Source organism: Erythrolamprus reginae, chromosome Z (genome assembly GCF_031021105.1).
Source record: "Erythrolamprus reginae isolate rEryReg1 chromosome Z, rEryReg1.hap1, whole genome shotgun sequence".
Classification (NCBI taxonomy): domain Eukaryota; kingdom Metazoa; phylum Chordata; class Lepidosauria; order Squamata; family Dipsadidae; genus Erythrolamprus; species Erythrolamprus reginae.
The window spans coordinates 150,108,050-150,123,719 of NC_091963.1; the positions used below are offsets into that span (position 1 = coordinate 150,108,050).

The 15,670-nt window shown below is 46.4% G+C and overlaps 1 protein-coding gene across 1 annotated transcript in view; it reads right to left on the reverse strand.

Annotated features, from left to right (window-relative positions):
- Positions 1–723: 723 nt before the first annotated feature.
- The window catches only part of LOC139154307 (dynein axonemal heavy chain 2-like), a 38,515-nt gene continuing 23,568 nt past the window's right edge, over positions 724–15,670 (reverse strand). Inside the window, exons 7-15 of the mRNA XM_070728726.1 lie at positions 12,510–12,748; positions 11,587–11,778; positions 10,714–10,871; positions 8,470–8,557; positions 6,980–7,185; positions 5,998–6,127; positions 4,627–4,809; positions 1,765–1,856; positions 724–856 (exon numbers count right to left, since the gene is read on the reverse strand). Coding sequence (XP_070584827.1) covers positions 724–856; positions 1,765–1,856; positions 4,627–4,809; positions 5,998–6,127; positions 6,980–7,185; positions 8,470–8,557; positions 10,714–10,871; positions 11,587–11,778; positions 12,510–12,748 — 1,421 coding nt within the window. The remainder of the gene's footprint in view (positions 857–1,764; positions 1,857–4,626; positions 4,810–5,997; positions 6,128–6,979; positions 7,186–8,469; positions 8,558–10,713; positions 10,872–11,586; positions 11,779–12,509; positions 12,749–15,670) is intronic.

Sequence of the window (15,670 nt, forward strand, 5' to 3'; positions counted from 1 at the left end):
TTTCTTCCCCTCCCCTGCTGGGTTTTCAAACTGAGGCTGAATAAGTCACCCAATAATAATAATAATAATAATAATAATAATAATAATAATAATAATAATGATTATTATAATTTAGATTTGTATGCCGCTTCTCCCCAAAGACTCAGAGCAGCTCACAGCAATGGGACACAGTACAAATCCAATTATAAAAAACAGTTTAAAAACCCTTAATATAAAAACAATCATACATCCCAAGCAGACCATGCATTAAACCGAACGGCCCAGGGGAATCAATTTCCCCATGCCTGACGGCAGAGGTGAGTTTTAAGGAGTTTGCGAAAGGCAAGGAGGGTGAGGGCAATCCTAATCTCCGGGGGGAGTTGGTACCAGAGGGTAGGGGCCGCCACAGAGAAGGCTCTTCCCCTGGGTCCCCGCCAGCCGTCATTGTTTAGTTGACGGGACCTGGAGAAGGCCAACTCTGTGGGACCTGACCGGTCGCTGGGATTCGTGCGGCAGGAGGCGGACTCGGAGATACCCTGCAGCGTAAAGGGGGTTGAGCTGGATAACCTCTTAACCACCCAATCAGTACCCCAATTAAGGAACCGCCGACTCCGACAAACAATCCCAACACGAAACAACAAATCAAGGAACCACCAAAAAGACCCCCACCAACACAGACCAAGCAAGTATATAAAGAGAGTAAACTATTCTCCCTTACAGAACTGATTATGCTGCCCAGTTGAGTCACGAAACGTCTGTAAGGATCCCATAGTCCTCCTCTTCATCTTCCACCTTCTCCGCCTCTCCTTGCCCCACTTCACACACACCCCACACCCTTACCGCACTGATAATGTCACCCAGTCGGGTCACGAAACGTCTGCAGGAAAACCACCAAGCCCAGAGAGCAACAAGGACCCCACAGTCATCCTCCTCCTCTTCATCTTTCCCCCTGCTCCTCCTCCTCCTCTTTTTTCACCTCTTCCTCTTCCTCCCCTTCTCCTTCCACCACTTCACACATTCCATTCTCCTCTGATGATGTTACGTAGTGGGGTCATGAAATGTTTGCAATTCATGAAAGGTTTGCAAGTTCTACAGAGGAATCACTGAGTCTGTCATCTGCACCTCTATCACTGTCTGGTTCGGTGCTGCAACCCAACAGGACCGACACAGACTTCAGAGGAGAATCAGAATTGCAGAAAAAACAATGGCTGCCAACCTGCCTTCCATTGAGGACCTGTATACTGCACGAGTCAAAAAGAGGGCGGGGAAAATATTGACTGACCCCTCACATCCTGGACACAAACTGTTTCAACTCCTCCCCTCAAAACGTCGCTACAGAGCACTGCACACCAAGACAACTAGACACAAGAAGAGTTTTTCCCCCAAACGCCATCACTCTGCTAAACAAATAATTCCCTCAACACTGTCAGACTTTTTGCTAAATCTGCACTTCTATTCTACTAGTTTTTCTAATAATTCCTATATCCTCCTTTTCCTCCCACTTAGGACTGGATGACTGTAACCTGTTGCATTTTTATTAATATTGATTGTTTCTTCATTGCTTATTTGACCCCTATGACAATCATTAAGTGTTGTACCTCCTGATTTTTGACAAATGTCTCTTTTTCTTTTATGTACGCTGAGAGCATCTGCACCAAAGACAAATTCCTTGCGTGTCCAATCACACTTGGCCAATAAAATTCTATTCTATTTTATTCTATTCTATTCCTATTCTATTCCTATTCTATTCAACAACCAAGCTCAGAAAGCACCAAGGACCCCCACCGTCCTCCTTCATTTCCCTCCTCCTTCTCTTCTTCCACCTCCTCCTCCTCCTCCTTACATCCCACTCCCTCTTCTATCACTGATGACATCACCTAGTTGGGTTGTGAAACGTCTGCAAACAAAACACCAAGCTCACCAAGGGACCACCAAGGATCTCTCTAGGTGGCTTCCATTATAAACCACTCATTTAGTGACCGTTCCAAGTTATGACGGTACTGAAAAAGTGACCTGTGAGCCTTTTTCACACTTACGACCATTGCAGAAGCATCCCGCTCCTGTGGGGAGACACGATCGAATTTCAGATGCTTGGCAAAACCGACTCACATTTACAACGGTCGCAGAGTCCCGGCGGCTCACGCTATCCCAAACTCACTTAACGACCATGTCACTCGCTGAACAACAGCAGTATTTTTATTTTTATTTAGTTATTTCATTTATTTATTTGGACTTCTCGGCTGTCCTTCTCCAGTTGCTAATTCCCTCAGCAACCCTGTCACAAAACGCTGTGACTCTCTTCGCCAATGTCTCGCTTAGTGACAGGCCTCGATCACAGTCGTACATCCGAGGACCACCTGCATTTCGAATGACAGGCACATCTCCCACCACAGACCAGTAACAGTAAACCAGAAAAGAGCTTCTGTTGAGATCCAAGGTAGCCAGCACAGGCACAAAAGCAAAAAAAAAAAAAGATTCTCGCCCTCCTGAGGGAAAATTTCCTCCAGGAACTTCAGAGGGAACCATTTTGTTTTTCCGCCGATTTGTCTATTTTACATTTTCGAGTGGGCACCGGGAGAGGAGGGGGGAGTGGGGGGCATTGTGTTTGATTGATGGCTGGAATGCCAGGTTGTTTCTCTCCTGGCGTATAATTAAAGCTGCTAAAAGGAACCAGCGCAAGGAAGATGTTATTCAGGTAAATAGCTAAATAGGGGGGGGAGAGAAGAGGAAGGAATCGCGGACGGCCCGAAGGCAGTAAACAAAGACTTTGGCTTCTTTTTCACCATCTATTATTATTACTACTATTATTACTATTATTACTATTATTACTATTATTACTATTATTATTATCTTTTATTCATTAAACATGAAACTAAGTCTACTGAACATTTTAAAAAGTGACAAATATAACTGACTGGTGCTAATGGTTGATATGGGCTGATTATTATTATTATTATTATTATTATTTTCATTATTATTATTATCTTTTATTCATTAAACATGAAACTAAGTCTACTGAGCATTTTAAAAAATGACAAATATAACTGACTAGTGCTAATGGTTGATATGTGTTTCTTCTTCTTATTATTATTATTACAAAAAACAGTAATGCACAGCATTGATGTGGGGGATTTCGTATCACAAAATCACAAGTCGAACATTTCCCAAGTGTCTAGAACGATGACGATTTTGATGATGATGACAATGATGATTATCTTTTATTCATTAAACATGAAACTTAGTCTACTGAACATTTTTCTAAAATGACAAATATAAATGACTGGTGCTAATGGTTGATATGGGCTGCTTATTATTATTATTATTATTATTATTATTATTATTATTATTATTATTATTATTATTATTATGTCAGTACAGCAAACAAGATCACTATGCTGGATTTCGTATTTCATCACCAGTCGGGCGCTTCCTCGCCTCAAAGAGATACAATTTCCGCATTTATTTATTTATTATTTAGATTTGTATGCCGCCCCTCTTCGAGGACTCGGGGCAGCTCACATCTATTGACTATGACTGAACATCCAAAATACAGTGGTACCTCATGATACGAACCCCTCGCCATACGAACAACCCGAGATATGAACCCGGGGTTCAGATATTTTTTGCCTCTTCTTACGAATGTTTTCTGTTTTACGAACCCGCCCCCGCCGCCCGGCTGTCGCTTTTTGAAACAGCCGGGGGGCTTCTCAGTGTCCTCCTGAACCCGAACGCCAAACCCGAACTTCCGGGTTCGGCGTTCGGGAGGCCGCCGAGAAGCCCCCTGGCTGTTTCAAAAGGTGACAGCCAGGCCGCGGGGCTTCTCGGCGGCCACCCGAACCCAAACTTTTGCCGAACTTCCGGGTTCGGCATTGGGAGAACGCTGAGAAGCGCCCGGCTGTTTCAATTGAAACAGCCGGGCGGCAGCGTTTTTTTGCCGGGGGGGGGGGGGTTCGTTGCACGCATTAATTCATTTTTCATTGTTTCCTATGGGAAACAATGTTTCATCTTACGAACTTTTCGCCTTACGAACCTCCCCCGGGAACCGATTAGGTCCGTAAGACGAGGTATTACTGTATACTCTTTAATTCTATGTGTATATGCCATATGTGGACATACATATTACACGAAGGCACACAAAAATATACATTATCTACTATATAAACAGTGTATGTGTATGTACACACACACAAACACGCACGCCCAGCTCTTCTAAAATTATACACATTCAACCTCATTTACTGCGATAGGAAAACATAACCAGAGCCCAGAAGGGGGAAAAAAGAAAAAAAAATCAAAATTTTTCTAGTGGTCCTCCGTACCTGACCATACCCGTAGGAGTCTATCACTGGGGTTAGGGGATGATACTACAGAGTCAGGTAGTGAGTTCCTTGCATTAACTACTCGATTACTAAAGTCGTATTTCCTGCAGTCGAGTTTGGAGCGGTTTACTTTAGGTTTCTTGAATCATAATTCCATTCTTTTTCATTAATGTCTTACTTACTTACTTATTTATTCTTTTGCTTCACCGTTGTCTGGCTAGCCGCCCGGTTGAACCAGGAGCTCAGGGGAAGCCGCGCTGGGAAGCTACGGGAGATGCCCTCAGCCCCGTCTCCTGCCCACCCTTTCAGACGCACCCGCCCTACCTACCTTCATGGGCCTGTCCACGCGCCGTCGGAGCGCCCGCATCCAGTGGACCATGCCTGAATAGTGGCACATGTACGGCGTCAGGAAAGGGGTCTTCTTGCTGAGCTCCTTGTTGACCAGGGAGAGCTCCCGGTTGAAGAGCATGAAAACGTCCACCGTCTTCTTGTCGAAGGTGCGCCTGATGGCCTTGAGGAAGGAGAAGAGGTTGGGGACAGGTGGACTCCCAGGTCTCCCAGAGACCAGTAAGAGCTCACAGAGTTGGCCTCCTCCGGGTCCCGTCAACCAAGCAATGCAGGTTGGCGGGACCATGGGGGAGGGCCTTCTCTGTGGCTTCCCTGGCTCTATGGAACCAACTACCCCCTGACGTCCGTACTGCTCCCACCCTACTGGCCTTCTGTAAAGCCACGAAGACCTGACTCTGCTGGGGGGTCTGGGGGGGCCATGAGCTAACAACTGTCTGGGCCACACTGTATGAATGGTGTGTACGTATGGGATTATGACTCTTTTATAATTAATGGGTTTCTTTTGATTCGGGGTTTTATAGTTTTAGATTATGTTCAAATTTTTTAAATTGTTTTGTATCTATTTGTATTTCTTTTTATATTGTTATTGTAAGCCGCCCCGAGTCCTTCAGGATTGGGCGGCATTGGAAGTCAAATAAAAATAAATTGGACTGCCATATAACTGGGGGGGGGGTCTCCTGCTTGAGCAGGGGGTTGGACTAGATGACCTGCAAGGTCCCTTTCAACTCAAACAAACAAATAAATAAATGAGTGAATGAATGAACGAACGAACAAATAAATAAAACGAACGAATGAATGAATGAATGAATGAATAAACTCTATCATTCTGTTCTGTTCTCGGGCCCTCCAGCATCTGCCCAGCTTCCAATCTAAGTTGGAATTACTTCCAATTTATTCTCCAAAGCCCCGGAAGGCAAGACAAGAAGTAACGAATGGAAACTAACCAAGGAGAGAAGCAACCTGGAATGAAGGAGGAACTTCCTGCCAGGGAGGACAAGGAACCAGTGGAACAGCTTGCCACCAGAAGCCATCAATGGAGGCTTTTAAGAAGAGACAACTGTTTGTCTGAAATGGTACAGGGTCTCCTATTTGGGCAGGGGGTTGCATTATAAGACCCCCAAGGTCCCTTCCAAATCCATATTTTCTTTCTTTCTTTCTTTCTTTCTTTCTCTCTCTCTTTCCTTCCTTTTTCTCTTTTCTTTCCCCACACTCTCTCCCTCTCTTTTTTTTCTTTTTATCCTTCCTCTCTTCCTCCGTCCCCCTCTCTCCCAGCTCTCTTTCTTGGAAGACCATATCTTTCCTTCTCCCCACCCCAATCTCCCCAGGCCAACCCTGTTTGCTCCAAGCGTACCTCTCGGGTTGACAAATGTTGGAAGATGTCCTGAATGTCCACCCCGTGTTCCACATCCCTCACCGTCTCGAAAGCCGAAGTCATCAAGTTCTGAGTCATGACTTCCAGGTCTTTCACTCCTGCGCGGAAACTGATGGTGCAAGAAGAATAGAATAGAATAGAATAGAACACAGTGATACCTTGTCTTACGAACTTAATTGGTTCCGGGACGAGGTTTGTAAGGTGAAAGGTTTGTAAGATGAAACAATGTTTCCCATAGGAATCAATGGAAAAGCAATTAATGCGTGCAAGCCCAAAACTCACCCCTTTTGCCAGCCGAAGCGCCCGTTTTTGCGTTGCTGGGATTCTCCTGAGGGTCCCCTCCATGGGAAACCCCACCTCCCCGGACTTCCGTTGCCAGCGAAGCGCTCGTTTTTGGGATGCTGGGATTCCCCTGCTGGGATTCCCCTGCAGCATCGCAAAAACACAGAAGTCCGGAGGTGGTGTTTACCATGGAGGGGAGCCTCAGGAAAATCCCAGCAGCGCAAAAACGGGCACTTCGCTGGCAACAGAAGTCCGGAGGTGGGGCATCCAAGTGGCATCGTCTTGGGTTTGTAAGGTGAAAATAGTTTGGAAGAAGAGGCAAAAAAATCTTAAACCCCGGGTTTGTATCTCAAAAAGTATGTATGACGAGGGGTTTGTAAGTTGAGGTATCACTGTAGATGGAATGGAATGGAATATAGAATTCCTCATTTGCCAAGTGTGATTGGACACACAAGGAATTTGTCTTTGGTGCCGATGCTCTCAGCGTACATAAAAGAAAATATAGATTGTCAAGAATCATGAGGTCAAACACTTAATGGTTGTCAGAAGAAGAAGGAGCATCTCCTGTAAATCACCCGGGGTTGGAGGTGGGACCTCCATCATGGCACACTCCCCATGGTGCTCTCCCTCCGCCATGCTCCACACCCACACCGTCTTTCCTGCGCTGGACTTTGCTCACCGGCTGAAGTCTTCGTGCCAGGTCGTGTTCTTCACGTCCAGGATCCCCCCTTTCACGTTCCGGAGGTTGTTGAGATATTTATTGAAGGTCTCCTCGATCTCCAACAAGCTCCGGGTCATCTGAGGGCCTTGTTGACCGAAGAAACATGGCAGTGGCGTCTGCTTGCCATCTTCCCAGCGGCCGAAATGTTGCTGGCTCTCACAGACCTATCAGGAGAAAGATTGCGCAAAGTGTTAGTGCCACTTTACAAGGCCTTGGTGAGGCCACACTTTGAATATTTGCCTTCAGTTTTGGTGGCCACGATGCAAAAAGGATGTTGAGACTCTAGAAAAAGTGCAGAGGAGAGCGAGAAAGATGATTAGGGGACTGGAGGCTAAAACATAGGAAGAACAGTTGCAGGAACTGGGCATGGCTAGTTTAATGCAAAGAGGGACCAGGGGAGATAGGATAGCAGCCTTCCAGTATCTCAGGGATTGCCCCAAAGAAGGAGCAAACCTATTCTCCAAAGGACATGATGCAAGAAACAATGGGTGGAAACCAAACAAGGAGAGAAGCAATTTAGAACTAAGGAGAAATTTCCTGACAGTCAGAACGGTTGATCAGTGGAACATCTTGCCTCCAGAAATTGTGAATGCTGCAACACTGGAAGTTTTTAAGCAGATGTTGGATAACATCTGTCTGAAGTAGTGTGGTCTCCTGCCTAAGCAGGGGGTTGGACTAGAAGACCTCCAAGGTCCCTCCCAACTCTGTTTATTTATTTATTTATTGTTAGAGTTGAAAGGGACCCTGAAGGCCATCGAGTTCAACCCCCTGCCCAAGCAGGAACCCTATAGTGCACCAGTCATGTGGCAGTTCAATCTTCTCTTAAAAATGTCCAGAGTGTTGGAGTTCACAACGTCCGCTGGTAGGTTGTTCCATTGGTTGATCGCTCTGACCGTCAGGAAGTTCCTCCTTATCTCCATGTTGAATCTCTCCTTGGTCAGCTTCCAGCCGTTGTTCCTAGTCCGGCCCTCTGGTGCCCTGGAGAATAAAGTGATCCCCTCCTCTCTGTGACATCCCCTCGTATACTTGTAGACTACTATCATGTCCGCTCTGGCCCTCCTTTTCTCTAGGCTATCCATGCCCAGTTCCCTCAGTCTCTCTTCGTAAGTCTTGGTTTCCAGTCCTTTAATCATCTTGGTTGCTCTTTTTTGCACTTGTTGTTGTTGTTGTTGTTATTATTATTATTATTATTATTATTATTATTAAAAGCGGCTGTGCGGTCATCATCTTCCCTGGGATCTACTCTCTTGGGGACGCATCCACCTGGCCCAGATAATTCTGGGAAACGGTGCGGGAACGGGGAGCTGCCTACCAGGTTCGGACATCCCTCCCTCCAGTCGGGATCCACTCTTGCTCTGCAGAAGACTGGACCTCAACGATGCCAGCAGGGATTGATGGGCAGCAGAGGTCAACCCTTGGAAGCTTGGGATGGGTCACTTCACACTTACCTCCAGCAGGTCTTTGCAACGTTGGACAAAAGCATCCACCTGGGCGAAGATGCTGGTCTGGTCCAGGACCCATCCCCTCCCGGAAAGCCTGCCGGAAGAGCCACGCATCAATTTAACAATGAACTATTACTAGGATCTTCCTTCTTGACCAGGGGGCTGGACTAGAAGATCATCTAAGGTCCCTTCAAACTCTGTTGATAGCCTCTTCCGATATTCGAGGGGCTGCCCCAAAAGAAGAGGGGGGGTTCCACCTATTCTCCAAAGCCTCTGAGGACAGGACAAGAAGCCACGGATGGAAAATTATTGCACCCTGGAATTAAGGTGGAATTAAATTAACCAGTGGAACACCTGGACACCAGATGTTGTGGGCACTCCATCCCCGGAGGTTTTTAAAGAAGAGCTTGGACAGCCCGTTGAGCAGAGGGTCAGACCTCCAAGTTCCCTTCTCTTGCCATTCTGTTATTCTCACAGGTGGGAGTGAGGGGACTATGGGGTACGGACATGGATCAGCAGTGAACAGATCAGAACCTTCGGAAATCGGGGGGCGGGGGGGGGAATTGGCCGATCTGCTTTATCCTTAATCCCCCCCCCCCTCCTGTTTCCCACCGCCCTCCTTGGGCAAGAAGTTTCCAAAGAAATCAGCTAATCAGGAAAGGGCGAAGACACCCCCCCCCTTCACCACCTTAGGGACCACCAAGGCTCAAGAGCTTAATCCGGGGGTCTGGCTGTGCGGGAGGGTCTTTAAATGCCTTCCTTTTTTTTGCATCTCACTGGGTATTGATCCAGCCCCGCTCATTTGAATGGGAAGCAGACAAGGCACACTTAAGACTTAATTGCCAAGGACCAAGCAACCACTTAAACCTGACATCCGTAATCATAATGATGGATTATTTCTCAAGTGCCGAAAAGCTGGGCGGGCAGAGACGAGGGAGTGGGTGAGTGGGTGGGAGGGCACTCCGGCAGGGCTGCAAGAGGACCGGGGAAAGCCACGTATTGCAGGGTTTCTCACCCGCCACCCCAAAAATTCAGCTTGCCGGCCGGGATCTTACAAGCCATGGCTTGCCGGCTCTGTTATTTGTTCGTTCGTTCGTTGGTTCATTCGGTTTTTAGGCCTCCCGATTCCCTAGGGCCGTGATGGAAAACCTAGGGCACGTGTGTCACAGGGGGCACATGGATATCGGAGGGCACGCGAGGCGTTGCCCTACGCATGCATGTGCTAGCCAGCTGGTTTTTGGCCTTGGGGGAGGCCGTTTTGCCCTCCAGAGCATTCAGGGAAGCTTCCTGAAGCCTCAGAGGGCGAAAAACCGCCCAACGGGAAAACCGGAAGTTCAGAAAATGGACTTACGGTTTTCCCGTTGTGTTGTTTTTTGCACTCTGGGGCTTCAGGAAGCTTCCCTGAACGCTCTGGAGGGCAAAAAATCGTCCAATGGACAAAGCAGAAGTCCATTTCCCTGAACATTCGGTTTGCACGTTGTGCTGTTGTACTGGTTTGGACCGTGACTTGCTGTTTCAGGACTCTGTTTGTTGATTTTTCAAGACTTTGAAACCAAGGCACAGCAAAGCGTGTGTGTGTTTCAACTCGTGGAAGAAGGAGGGCTGTGACGTTTCTTCACAGCTGCTAGCTAAGTACTTAAGGACTGTTTAAGGGGTTTTTACAGCCTACAAGTATGTTTTGGGAAAAGCGTTCTTTGCAATACAAAAAGGGTGCTTTGTTTAGTTTGAATTTTGTGATAAAAAACATTGTTTTTGAATTTTCAAGTGTGTGTGTGTGTGTGTGCGTCTGACTTTTATACCCTTGAATTTTCGGGAGCCCGGCTGAACGGAAATGAAATGAAAAAACAAAAATGAAAGGCCAAAAGTAGCTGGATTTAACAGGGAAAATGAAATACAGTAAATGAAAATGTATTAATTTATTTATTAATTAGATTTCCATGTCCCGCTATTCCTTGAACTCTGAAATGAAATTATGTTACCCACAAGCATGGTGAAAAATGAGAATCAAGAGAATTGTTTGTGTACCTTACAACAGAATATTTCCTGTTACAACCGCAGGTGCTGGGAAGCCAGGCGGTCGTTAAGCGAGTCACCTGGTCATTAAGCAAACCCACCTTCCCCAATGGACATTTTCCTTTCCTTAGCGGTCCTATATCCGATCGGGGGAGGGAGGCAATCATGATCACTGAGGACTAGCCCCTTGGCACGGTGCTATTTCTCCCCCCCCCACGCAGACTCCCCCCCCCTTACTTGTTGTGCATGTAGGATGCCTGCTGATAACACTCCTTCCAGGACGACATGCAGGAGATACAGCTGTGCAACGTCTGGCGGGAGGAGTTGATGTAGCCTTCAAAAAGGCGGTCCAAGGAAATGTCTTTGCAGCACATCTGGATGATCTTGTTGCTCATCTGGGGAGGAGAGAGAGAGAGAGAGGCAGAGAGAGGGGAAGGAGATAGAAAAGAGGAAAGAAGAAAGTGAAAGAAAGGAAGAAAGGAAGGAAGGAAGGAAAGGAAGGAAGGAAGGAAAGGAAGGAAGGAAGGAAGGAAGGAAGGAAGGGGGGATGGAGGGAGGAAGGGGGAAGGAAGGAAAGGAGGGAGGGAAGGAAGGAAGGAAGGAAGAAATAGAGGAAGGAAGAAGAAACAGAAAACAGAGAGAGAGAAAGGAAGGAGATAGAAAAAAGGAAGGAGAGAAAGAAAGGAAGGAAGGAGATAGAATGGAAGGAAGAAGAGAAAGAAAGAAAATAAGGAAGGAAGAAAGGAAGGAAGGAAGGAAGGTAGAAAAAAGTAAGAAGAAAAAGAAAGAAAGGAAGGAAGGAAGGAAGGAAGGAAGGAAAGAATTAAGGAAGAAGAAACAGAAAAAAGAGAAAGGACCGAGAAAGGAAGGAAGGAAGGAAGGGGAAGGAAATAGAAAAGAGGAAGAGAAGGGAAGATGCAAAAGAAAGAAGGAAGAAGAAAGAAAGAAAAGAGAGAAAGAGAGAGAGGGAGGAAAAGAGAGAGAGAGAAAAGAAGGAAGAAGATGTTCATGTTTAGTATAAAACAAAAATGTCTCAAAGTATTTTTAAGATTCTTTTTCCTTTTTATAAAGGAGAACAAAGGGGGGGGGAATGAAAGGAAGCCCCCCCACCTTCCGGAAGAGAGCCGTGATCCTCTCTCGGCTATTGTAGTATGGGGAGTTGACCCACACGATCCGGACCAGGCTGATGAGATGGGGCAGCTTCTCGGGGATATCTTTGGGCCGTACAGTGGCCAGTTCCTGGAACGGCTCTTTCAGGATGGACAGGAAGCGCAGGTTCGACTGGGCCTGCTCCGACCCGTCCTGCAAAAGTGATGGCAAAATAGAGCAATTAGCCAGGGGAATGCCTGGCCACTGGAAGTGATGCCCCCCCCCCCCCTATCAGGCCATCAAAAAGATTGGACAGCCATTTGTCCAGAATGGTTTATAGGGTCTCCTGCTTTGGTTGAATTAGATGACCTCCAAGGTAAACTGCCAGCCATATGAATCAATATCTTTGTTTGTTTGTTTGTCTGTCTGTCTGTCTGCCTATCTATCTGCCTGCCACCCTCTCGCCCTTTGGTCCATTCTCTCTCTCTCTCTCTCTGTCTGCCCGTCCATCCATCCATCCATCCATCCATCCACCCATCATCTATCATCTTTCTCTATCTCTTTTTCTCTCTCATCTATATCATCCATCCATCCATCCATCCATCTATCATCTATCTATCTATCTATCTATCTATCTATCTATCTATCTATCTATCTATCTATCACCTACCTACCTATCCACCTACCTGTTAATTTATCCATCCATCCATTATCATGTACCTATCATCTAAGATCTTTCTATCATCTGAGTCCTTCGGGACTGGGCAGCATAGAAGTCAGATAAATAATATAGACCCCTTAGCTCTGCTGAACACTATTATTGTATGCTGTCTTCCATGTTCTAAGCCAGCCAGACCGAAGACCCTCAGGGCAGACCCTGCTCTGGCCTGGCTCTTCGGCCACCATTGTGGCCCCCTCCCCAGTCCTCTCCCGTCCCCCCTAACCTGAATCTGCTTGGCGAGCCGCTGGAAGGGGGCCACGTAGGAGGATTTGGAGAGTATCAGGATGCTCTCGATGTGCTTCACGCCCTTCTGGCACAGCTGCTTGCTGATCTCCGACAGGTCGGTGCAGCGGTTCTTCCAAAAGGCGATCTCCTCCAGGGGCCCTGCGCTTTCCCGGCTCTCGACCGCCTCTTGGGCCCGCAGCACGTCCTTGATCTGCCGCGTCCAGTGAATCATGGAAGCTGGAAGAGACAGAGAGCGAGTGCGTGGGAGGGCTGTGACGCCTCTCTTTGCTCAGCCTTGACTACTGCAATGCGCTCTGCGTGGGGCTACCCTTGAAGAGCGTTCAGAGACTTCAGCTGGTTTAAAATGAGCCATAGTGGGTGTACCAAGGTACAGTACACCCATATAACACCAACACTCCGCAAGCTGCATTGGCTACTAGGAATGACCTAAGTGCTAAAGCCCACTGCAACAGTATCGCCAAAAAGGCTTCTAGAGTTGTAAACCTGATCCTACGCAGCTTCTGCTCTGGCAATCTCACACTACTCACAAGAGCCTACAAAACTTTTGCCAGACCCACCCTAGACTACTGCTCATCTGTCTGGAACCCCTACCACATCTCAGACATCAGCACCCTTGAAAACGTCCAAAGATATTTCACCAGAAGAGCCCTTCACTCCTCCACTCGAAACAGAATACCCTACGAAAATAGACTAACAATCCCGGGCCTAGAAAGCCTAGAACTACGGCGCCTAAAACACGATTTGAGCATTGCCCACAAGATCATATGCTGCAACGTCCTACCGGTCAATGACTACTTCAGCTTCAACCGCAACAACACAAGAGCACGCAACAGATTCAAACTTAATACGAACCGCTCCAAACTTGACTGTAAAAAATATGATTTCAACAATCGAGTTATCGAAGCGTGGAACTCATTACCGGACTCAATTGTGTCAACCCCTAACCCCCAACACTTCTCCCTTAGACTCTCCACGATTGACCTCTCCAGGTTCCTTAGAGGCCAGTAAGGGGCGTACATAAGTGCACTGGTGTGCCTTTCGCCCCCTGTCCAATTGTCTTTCCTTTCTCTCACTTATCATATATATTTTCTTTCTTTCATATATCCTCTCCTCTAAGTTCACTTTTATCCTTATATATATTACTACATGTCTATTTTTCTTCCTATGTATTTGTGTATTGGACAAATGAATGAATGAATAAATGAATAAATGAATGAATGAATGAATAAATAAATAAATAAATAAATAAAATAGTTGGTCTCCGGATGCAATTCAAAGTGTTGCTTATTACCTTTAAAGCCCCACATGGCTTAGGACCAGTCTATCTATTGGACCGCCTGCTACCCCAATAAGGGCCCACAGAGTCGGCCTTCTCCGGGTCCCGTCTGCCAAACAATGTTGGTTGGCGGGACCACAGGGAAGAGCCTTCTCTGTGGTGGCTTCAATCCTTTGGCACCAACTGCCTCCGGTGATCTGCTTTATCTCTACCCTACTGGCCTTCTGGAAAGCCATCTAGATTTGGCTCTTCCATCAGGCCTGGGACCATGAAACTGAATGTACACACGTTATTTTAGGGTTATTATTTGATTCTCTTATTTCTGATATTTTTGATAGCGTAACTTTTTATGCTGTTTAGCCGCCCAGAGTCCACTGGAGTTGGGGGACATATAAGTCCTGTTAAAGATTAAAGATTAAGCATGGGGCAGGTCTTGGGACACCGAAGCCGCCTGCCTCTTCTAAGCCCCAGTCGAAGAGTTGAAAGCCACATCCTGGGGGGTGGGGGGTGGGGTGTCCAGAGGGCTCTCGAAAAATAAAAATGGGGTCTGGGGGGCAGATCAATGCATTTGGAGGTGTGCCCAGGACAGAGAAAAACCATAAGCGAAGGTCTAGAGCAGGAGACCCTCAAAAATGGCCCCTTGTGGACTTCAACTCCCAGGATTCCCCAAGCCAGGTTTTTTCCTTTTAAAAAAAAAAATTTTTTTTATTGAAATATTTATATTAAAAACAAAACATAAAAAAACATTGAAAACATAGAAACATAGAAGACTGACAGCAGAAAAAGACCTCATGGTCCACCTAGTCTGCCCTTATACTATTTCCTGTATTTTATCTTAGGATGGATATATGTTTATCCCAGGCATGTTTCAATTCCGTTACTATGAATTTACCAACCATGTCTGCTGGAAGTTTGCTCCAAGCATCTCCTACTCTTTCAGTAAAATAATATTTTCTCACGTTGCTTTTGATCTCTCCCCCAACTAACTTCAGATGGTGTCTCCTTGTTCTTGTGTTCACTTTCCTATTGAAAACACTTCCCTCCTGGACCTTATTTAACCCTTTAACATATTTAAATGTTTCGATCATGTCCCCCCATTTGCTGGCTGGGGAATTCTGGGAGTTGAAGTCCAGATATCTCCAAGTTGCCAAGGTTGGGAAACACTGACTTAAACCACCATGGCGATCAAGGTCATCCTTCAACAATTACCACCCTGGGCAACAGGAATCTGGGGCGGCCGTAAGTCGAGGACGGTCTGTATTCAGGGGCTGTTCTGGGAGGGAAGCGAAGAAGAGAGAAAGATCAAAAGCAACATGAGAAAATATTATTTTACTGAAAGAGTAGTAGATCCTTGGAAGAAACTTCCAGCAGACGTGGTAGATAAATCCACAGTAACTGAATTGAAACATGCCTGGGATAAACATATATCCATCCTAAGATAAAATACAGGAAATAGTATAAGGGCAGACTAGATGGACCATGAGGTCTTTTTCTGCCGTCAGTCTTCTATGTTTCTATGTTTCTATAAGAGAAGGCCCGTCCGGTCTCACTTATTTATTGTATTTATTTACTTAATCAACTTGTAGGCCGCACAGCTCCTTACGGACTCTGAGCAACGAACAGCGATATAAAAAAACCAATAAAACGATTTTTAAGGAATCCTCAATGTTTAAACGTTCATATCCATTCAGCTGGGACAAGATGGAACTGTTCACGGGCTCTAGGGCCTAGTGGAAAAGCCATGTTTTTATGGCCTTTCGGAAGCCCAGGAGGGTGCGGATCTCAGGGGGGAGTTGATTCCATAGAGCCGGAGCCACCACAGAGAAGGCCCTCCCGTGTGGTCTCGCCAGCCGACATTGTCT